Raw genomic sequence first — 9,090 nt, forward strand, 5'->3', positions numbered from 1 at the left:
TGGGTCATTTGTAGAGACGTGGATGGACCTAGAGACTGTCATACAGAGTAAACGTCAGAAAAGAGAAAAACAAATATCGTATATAAACGCATATATGTGGAATCTAGAAAAATGGTACAGATGAACCGGTTTGCAAGGCCGAGATAGAGACACAGATGTAGAGAACAAATGTATGGAAGCAGGGGTGGTGGTGGTGGTGGTGGTGGTGGAATGAATTGGGAGATTGGGATTGACATGTATACACTAATATGTATAAAACAGATAACTAATAAGAACCTGCTGTATAAAAAAAATAAATTAAAAAAAAAGAGGCTATTGTCAAAAATCCAGATGAGAGGGGTAGGTGGCTTGAACTAGGATCGTCAGTGCTCAGAAGTGGTCAGATTTTTGATACAGTTTGAAGGTAAACCCAAACAGGATTTTCTGTTAGACTGAATAACAGATGTGAAAGCAAAAAAAGGGTCAAGGATGTCTTCCAGACTTTTGATCTGAGCAAGAGGGCAAGGATGGAGGTGACATCTATTGAGACATGGAAAAACATGGGAGGAGTGGAAATTTAGTTTTAAACGTATCAAAGTTGGAATGTCTATTCGACATTCACACAGAAGAATGTGGAAAAGCAGTGGGATACACAAGACAGAAGAGACATTCAAACCATAAGTTTAAAATGTGAACTGAAACAACAACAACAACAAAAATGTGGACTGGTCGGAATATAGATATTACTTAAAGAAATGAAAACTAGATGACGTCTCTTGAAGAATAAATGGAGATGGAGAAAACAAAAGGTATGAGGGCTGAGTCCTGGGGCACATCATCGTTTAGAGGTCAGGAAGAGGAGAAGAATTCAGCAGGAGACACTGAGAAAGAATAGCAAGGTAGGTAGAAAGGAATCAAGGGTGAGTGATGACCTGTTTCATGGAGGAGGACACCATCAAGTGTGTCAAATGCTGCTAATAAGTTGAGTAAAATGAGGAGTAAGAGTAGACCATAGGATCTGGCAGCTTTAAGATCCTAGTGGCCTTGACAAAAGAAGTTTCAACATGGCAGTGGGTTGAAGATAAATGGCAGGTAATTTGAGCAGTTGAATCCAGCCTTTTTCCAATCAGCATTCCAACCAATCTCATTGTCTGGCTCAGTTTCCACCCCAGTGGAGTCTACCGATGGCTCTCTCACAGCTCTCACCATCCTATAAGAACAAAGTCTTTTCCTTCAACATTATTCAGTTCACCCCTAAGTTCAGATTTATGTGCACTCACTAGAGATATTACTGAATAAAAAGTAATCAGAAGCTCTCTCTTTCCAGATTTCCAGTGGCCTCGTCCTTCTCCTGGCCTTATTTAAATTCCTAGATGCTCCCTCCCTCACCTGACTTGTGCCTTTGTCTGCTCGGGGCTCACACTTCACATTTTATGATAGAACCTGACTGCAGTCTTCCCACCTTTGGCTTCCTTTCACCTATTTGATCTTCTTTACATCATGATGACCACTTTGGAGTATGCTATGTTAAGAATAATGGCTAACATTACGAGCACTATGTATGTGCTACAAACTATGGCAAATTCTTTATATTACTTAGGTCTCCCAATGACCTGTGGTAGGTATAACTTTATTGCCACTCCAGATGAGAAAGATGAGGCAAGAGAAATTAAGAAAACTTAATTTGATCAAGGTTCACAGTTGATAAGTAGCAAAGAAAAAAATGTAAAGACCCAGGTACTCTGACTTTAAGAGTTTTTCCTGATATAGGTTTTAACAGGGGAAAGGGCCTGGGTGCTTATTCTGGGATTTAGAGAGAACTCTGTGGAAGAGAAGAGAAAGATCACAGGAAATAGAGAAGGGATCAGCAAAAAAACAACTTCTCTTACTCCACAATGTTGCCTTACATCAGTTTTGTTCTTCAACCATATTGGTGACACTCAACGGCACATTAAAAAATCTTGAGTCGTTTTCTCCTTCCTTACTAATTAACAATTAACAATCATTAAATAATTATTATGGACCAATAAAAGAAACAGGAATTGTTACTGTTCTAATGGTCATCTCTGTTTTCCATACAGCACCCTGAGGAAAGAGCCCGTGTTCAATGATGAGCTCCCAGCTCGCATTCTATGTGGCACTGTGACCGTTAAGCCAAATGTGAAGGAGTTTACAGAGACTTCGGCCATTTTTGAGGATGGGACAGTGTTTGAGGCCATTGACTGTGTCATCTTTGCAACAGGCTATAGTTATGCCTACCCCTTCATTGATGACTCCATCATTAAGAGCAGAGACAATGAGGTCACCTTATTTAAAGGCATCTTCCCGCCTCCACTGGAGAAGCCAACCATGGCAGTGATTGGCCTTGTCCAGTCCCTTGGAGCTGTCATCCCCACAGCTGACCTGCAGTCTCGCTGGGCAGTACAAGTAATAAAGGGTAAGTAGACAAAGAAGCTCATTGATGGGAAAGATGGAAGCCAATGAGAATGGCTTTGAGTCTTTGTGAAAACAATAATCCTAATAACAAGGGACAAATCCTAGGTCCCATCCAGTTTCCAGAATCTATATTTCTACATTTTTTGGTACTATATTTTATAAGCAATTAAAAATATATTACATTGGATTGTCATAAACAACAGTACAAGGTATTATTCAAGGAGTAGTTTGCAATTTATAACTCCTTAGAACTGTTAATTACCCAAGACCTTTCATTAAACTTGAGAACACCAGAGCTTCTCATCTTAAATGCATGACAACTTTATAAAATGAAGATTTCAAAACTCAATAGAATGACATTTCTTGAAAGGTTAATAAAAGATGTTTCAAAGCCAATATCCAGCCAACTTTAAACATCCACAGTCATGAAAAAAAATTATCATTGCTAGAGAGGAAGTGGATTTCCTGCTCTGTTTTCTTCCCTGCCATGGATCATTAGAAGCAGAAAGCACTTGGTGTGGTAGACAGGCAGTCTTTAAGGAATACTAAATCCCTGTATTTTAAAAAGAAAAAGGAAACAACAAACTTGGTTGGGGCCAAGCAAAGAAGGCAGGCAGCATCATCCAGCCCTAGGCACTGGGATCAGATTCACACTAAGCTTTAAATGCTGTCGTGGGACAATTCAGATAATAAGACCAAACAGGGCCATGGTTAAAGAACAAATAGAGATGTCAAAGTTTAGTGTGCAAAGTTTAGTTGGTCTTAAAGGTATGAAACTTATGGATAAGGAATCTTAGCTGGTCTGCTTCCTTTGAAGCCACATCTAAGGCTTCCAGTCCGACCTGACTTGCTGGGGTTTAAATGTTCTTTTATACTGGTGGTTGGAACCTGCAACTACATAGCCTGCATCATCGCCCACCACCAGGCTACTATCCACATCATTACAGTCCTTCATATCAGTGATCTCTCTGGATCTCCTTCACTCCCCAGTCTCCAAGCAGAGATGTGTTGCAGGATGATGTTACTCCAGTGAGGCAGCAGCCAGGAAGGTGAGGGCATGAAATTCTACTTAGAAAGAGCTAAGTTCAGGGTTCAGGTTCAAAGAGACTGGCATTAAAATGTGGGACACTTACTCTCTGTGTGGACAAGAGTTGTAACCTGGGCTCTGAAGAAAGGAGACAAGGCAGATACCCAATCAACAGAGAACTGATGCACAAGGCAAAGACTCAGTCTTAGGGGAAATGGAAGACAAGGCAAACAATCCAATTTGGGGGAACCAGGGTACCAGGACAGAGGGGTCAGCTACAAGCAGCCCAATGGCAATAGCTGGTGGGCTATAGAATATAGCCTCTTCTCCATCTCTCCTCCTGCCCAAGGACAGAATGAGTTCCAAGGTTTGAAACAAGGCCATGTCTACAGACTATTCACATGATACTGCCTATAAGGATTTCAGGAATAGGGAGTTAGGCAAGTCATTGTAGGCCTTGAGCAATCAGAGCTAGGCTGGGAATTCTAGTCTTGTTCCAGGTGATCCCAGAATTGCCAAAGAAACCACACTAATTGGAAGCATCTCTGGGTACAAAAGTTTGGGTCTAGATTTCAGAGAATTCTGTAAATTGATGCCAGAAAGAGCCTGAAATCTTGGGGCAGCCCCAACTCAGATTTGGTCTCCTGGGACTTCCCTATATCCTTGGTGATTTATGGACAGTACATATCCTCAGTCTCATTCAGGAGCTATTGGCTTTTCAGAGAGAACCTTGCAGCTTCACTAAATTCTCTATCTTATCTGCTGGAAATTCCCTTTCCTGGCAAAGCAAGATAACTTCCTATGAAGATTTTTTCTTAAATCTTAAAAAGAGATGCCTATTTACCTTTGACTATAATTTATTAGATAATATACTTTAAAATAAAGCTGAGATATTAGAATATATAATCTAATATTTTGAAACTGATTTTTAAAATCTGATAACTGGTTTAAGTGCAAAGATACAAAGATAAAAGATTATTAGGGTAATGGCTTTTAATTATTGTGACGAGTATCATCACTGAGAAGATTGGGAATGACCTGTATGTTTGTCTCAAAATTTTATTTTGCTAGACAGTGACAAAAAATTTGGAAATTCTAATGTGATTCATAACTCACTATTAAAAAGGAAACATTGCAAGCTGGTCCTGTGCCAGACTTATTTAACTACTATCATGTCTTTCCCTTTTAATAGGAACTTGCACTTTGCCTTCTGTCAAGGACATGATGAATGATATTGATGAAAAAATGGGGAAAAAGCTCAAATGGTAAGAGCAGCTATTGTAAAGGGGATCTAGAATTTTCATAGAAAAAGCAGAATTTGTGAATACTTGGAACTGTTTTAGTTTTAAATGGCCCTGAGTGAGGTCATTACGGTGACAGCTATGAGCTAAATCCAGCCATTCAACAAATATTTATATCCAGGATCTATTTTGCACCTGATACCCCACTAAATCCTGTTTTAACCCTGCATAGCTCCTGCAATATGTCATAGAAAGGAAACACAGAAAGATTAGAAGTCAGAGGAGTTTGGGAACATGTGGATGTGGACTTCAATTTTCTAGCCCATAAATTCTATAAGATGTAAAGGATGCCTTCCAACAGATGGCTCTAATAAAATGAGAACTAGTCAGAAGAACTGGGCTCCAGTCCTACCTCTGTCACTAATTAGCTCAGTGGCCATGAAGTAATAACCTCACTTGAGCAAGAGACAATTTACCTACTTGTAAATGTGAATAAAAATGCCCTTCTCAGCTGCCTTGCGGTGTTGTGGAATGCCCAAATGAGATCAGTATGAAAGCCCGTTAGTAACAACTACAAAGTACAGGATAATGGGCAATAGTCCCCTTACCAACACAAAGGATAGATGTTGATTCCCATGGATAAAAAGGTGTGAGGCATTTTCCCTGTTCTTGTTCCTACACAAAGCGTGGATGACCACAGTCTTGTTTCCTCTCCCACCCCTAGGTTTGGCAAAAGCGATACCATACAGACGGATTATATCGTTTATATGGATGAACTTGCCTCCTTCATTGGGGCAAAGCCCAGCATCCTATGGCTGTTTCTCACAGATCCAAAGTTGGCCTTGGAGGTTTACTTTGGCCCTTGCAGCCCATATCAGTTTAGGCTGGTGGGCCCGGGGAAGTGGCCAGGAGCCAGAAATGCCATCCTGACCCAGTGGGACCGGATATTGAAACCCACGACGACAAGAATTGTTGGGAGTCCTCTGAAGCCTTGCTTATTTTGCAGTTGGTTCAGGCCCATTCTTATTTCTGTTCTGTCAATTGCTGCTTTCCTTGTGTTGTTCTAATCATCATTCCATCTAGTATTCTGAAAGTTACTAACACTAGCTGGGAAGAAACTTTGCTATTTAAAAATTAGGAATTTCACACCTCCTACTTTCCTATTTAGCAGGCGTTAGTCAGTAAGACAGTACTATTTCTAGGCTTTTAAATAAGCCCCTGTAAGAATCATGTCATGATCTAAAGAGCATTAATCAATTCTCTTCAGTTTCCACTAACATTTCATAATTCCATAACATTTCCATAACATTTCATAATTAGATATATGCTCTTTATCTCTAACCTAAATCATCTCCTGAAACATTTGACATGATTCCTTTTCTCCTTAAACAATGTTTTAAATATGTATTTCAAATCTAAACAAAGAGCAGATTAAGCAGAGTAGTTGTAATATGATAGTCCCAGCCTACTTCTACAAACAATTTGCAGGATCAAGGGGAGAATTTGGCTATTATATTCTATTTCTGTCCTCCAGGTGATTCCTCTTGTCCCCTGGCCAAGAAACATAGCATGAAGACCCCATTTATAATGGAAGTTAGCAAGAAGTAACTCATTTTATTTAGATTCTCAATAAGGAACCAACTTTCCAACATGTAGCAGCAAAATAATGACAACAATAACAATAATAATGAGTAGAGCACCAAATCTACCTTTTAACTGAATGGACAGTCTTTTAAAAAATTAAATATTTAGCCAAAGCTATGACCCAAGCCTAATAAAACCTGATATGGATCATATAAAATTATATTGTCCCCTTATAGAATGGGGTGCCAGAATAAATCTAAAATTTTATTTTTTAAAGTATTATTACATGTTACAATTAAATTTTGATAGTTCAAGATTTTCCAGTTTGACATTATGGAGCAGATAAAATAATCCGTCAGCATCACCAGCCACCAGAGGGCTCTGCATGTTGTTAAACTCCATACTTCTTACTACACCTTCATTTCTTTTTTTTTTTCCAAACAAACTTTATTAAAAAAAAAAATCTTGTGCTATACTTGGTTATAAAGGGACAGTCTCAAATTTGGGGGGAAATACCATTTTATCTTTCTTATTTATTATTCCTTTCTCTCTTATGCTTCTTTAGACAAAATACTCCCTACAAAATCCTGGAATCCATACTCCTTATGAAATACTCCTTACAAAATTTCTAACTGAAGCCATTAGAGCAACAAGAGGAGGAGGAGATCACATTTTTCTCTAACACTTTCTTCTTTTCTTTTTTTTTTTTAAATTCTCTTGATATTTTAATCTTTGGAGCTAAGATTTATTATGGATGTTGTTGTACACAACTTTAAATCGTTCCCTTTTCCTAATTGTTAAAGGTAGCAAAATAATATTCTGCTTTTAAGGTCTTCTCACAAGACGTGAAGTATTCCCAAATATTCCCAAGTGAAACAGAACTTTTCTTAAAACCCTGTGGCCTAAATGGAATCAAGTAAACAAATTAAATACAGCACATAAAATTTATTTTGTTTCATGTTATAAATGCTAGTATGCAAAATAAATTGAAGATTAAAATTGATATGATACAGTTTCTTTTATTCTTCCTCATATGATTCTTTAAGTTTTTTTTTTTTTTTGCATTATGCGGGCCTCTCACTGTTGTGGCCTCTCCCCTTGCGGAGCACAGGCTCTGGACGCGCAGGCTCAGCGGCCATGGCTCACGGGCCCAGCCGCTCCGCGGCACGTGGGATCCTCCCGGACCGGGGCACGAACCCGTGTCCCCTGCATCGGCAGGCGGACTCTCAACCACTGCGCCACCAGGGAAGCCCTGATTCTTTAAGTTTTTGTAAACATAATTGGCTCATTAATATTCTTCCTAAACTATTGTAGCCAACATACTCTCTTAATAGTCCTATTAACATCTATCTATTCCTATACTAAACTGAACTATTATCAATGTCTCAATTACTTTGGTATATAACAGTAATTCTCAATCATTCAATTCCACATGTTACTCTGATAAGACTAAATATGTGTGTGTGTGTGTGTGTGTATTTCAACTGACACACAATTTGAACATATGAAGCACAAAAGATTTTTTTCACTCCCAGTTTCATCTAGAAATTCTTACCAGTTCTTAAAAGTGCATAGTCAGATATTAAAAATAAAAGCAAATAAAATTTTTTTTGTACAGCTCTCATAGCTATGCTGATTAGATATGAAGCTGACCTGCAGGATCATAGGATTATTGGCCACACCCACTTTCCGCAATGGGAGGAAGGACCTTGAAATGGATTTCGGCAATTCAGCCATTCAGAGGTTTCCAGCTTCTGAAGCCAAGTAGCAGTTTTTAGCCAAATACTGAGAGTAAAGTCAATCTTCAGTGTATTTACCTACCAATCTTCTTCACTTCCTCTTTTCCTTCCTGTCTTCTTCCTCTTTATCTTTCTCTTCTTTCTTCTCTGTTACTATTCTTACTTCTTTTTTTCTTTCTCTAACTTCTTCATCTTCCCTCTTCCCCTTCCTTCTTCCTTTTTCCTTTTCCTTCAGCAGAAATGATTGGAGGCATGAGTATTCACTTTGAAGGGCTCTTGGATCTTCTGGGATGGTGTCCCACATGCTAACCCCAAACTGCCTTCCAAAAAGTGAGCATGCTCCCCTAGACACAACCATGCTACATGCTGTGATGAAGATGAAGATGCTGAGTTAGATATGGTCCCTGTCTTCAGTCAGGTACAGTCTAGTATGTAACAGAGAACTGAAAAAAATATATATATAACTTTGCCTTGAGCAAGCAAAAACTTCTAATTTTTTGTAGAAATCCAGCCTCTGTGTTCTCAGTTGCCCAAGATTTTCAGAAATTGCTAGCATCTGCTATAATGTTAAATTAAAGTATTGAAGCTTAATTAATATTCAGAATAACCCTTTAACACAGGTCTTATCACCAGGGCGTCTCAGAAGTCAAGAGAAGCCTGAGACATTTTCCTATCAGAACAATTTTTTAAATGAAGAAATGTCAAAAATATTATAAAAACTGTAATTTATTTTAGAAGTTTATATAGGACAAACTAAAACTTTAAAGCAAAAGATATGATGCAATATTACATATATATTCACAAGATAATTACAGGTTTTATTACAAAAATAGGAATTCATAATACCCTAGTTGTACCCTAAGACACAGCTGCAAATTCAATGTTTTAAGATAGAAAACGTCTTTCAGTTCTATCATTGTGAATCTCATTTGGAGACAACATCAAAAGAATAAGTGTGAGGTCCTTTATGAATATGAGTCTTGGGCCAAGTGGTCTCTCTGATGGTCCTTCTGATCAAGATCTTAGAAGTCAATAGTCCTCAACTCAATCCAATGCAATGTCCCCCTTTTAATAGTAAGTATTT

At 38.4% G+C, this 9,090-nt stretch overlaps 1 protein-coding gene across 2 annotated transcripts in view; it reads left to right on the plus strand.

The window, feature by feature from the left end:
• Positions 1-8,643, plus strand: part of FMO3 (flavin containing dimethylaniline monoxygenase 3) — a 22,822-nt gene extending 14,179 nt beyond the window's left edge. For both annotated transcript variants that reach the window (XM_007113046.4, XM_024116694.3), the window contains 3 exons: positions 2,061-2,416; positions 4,635-4,707; positions 5,408-8,643. In XM_007113046.4, the coding sequence (XP_007113108.1) occupies positions 2,061-2,416; positions 4,635-4,707; positions 5,408-5,750 (772 nt within the window). In that variant the 3' untranslated portion in view covers positions 5,751-8,643. The remainder of the gene's footprint in view (positions 1-2,060; positions 2,417-4,634; positions 4,708-5,407) is intronic.
• Positions 8,644-9,090: the final 447 nt, after the last annotated feature.

This window comes from Physeter macrocephalus, chromosome 4 (assembly GCF_002837175.3).
Source record: "Physeter macrocephalus isolate SW-GA chromosome 4, ASM283717v5, whole genome shotgun sequence".
Taxonomy (NCBI): domain Eukaryota; kingdom Metazoa; phylum Chordata; class Mammalia; order Artiodactyla; family Physeteridae; genus Physeter; species Physeter macrocephalus.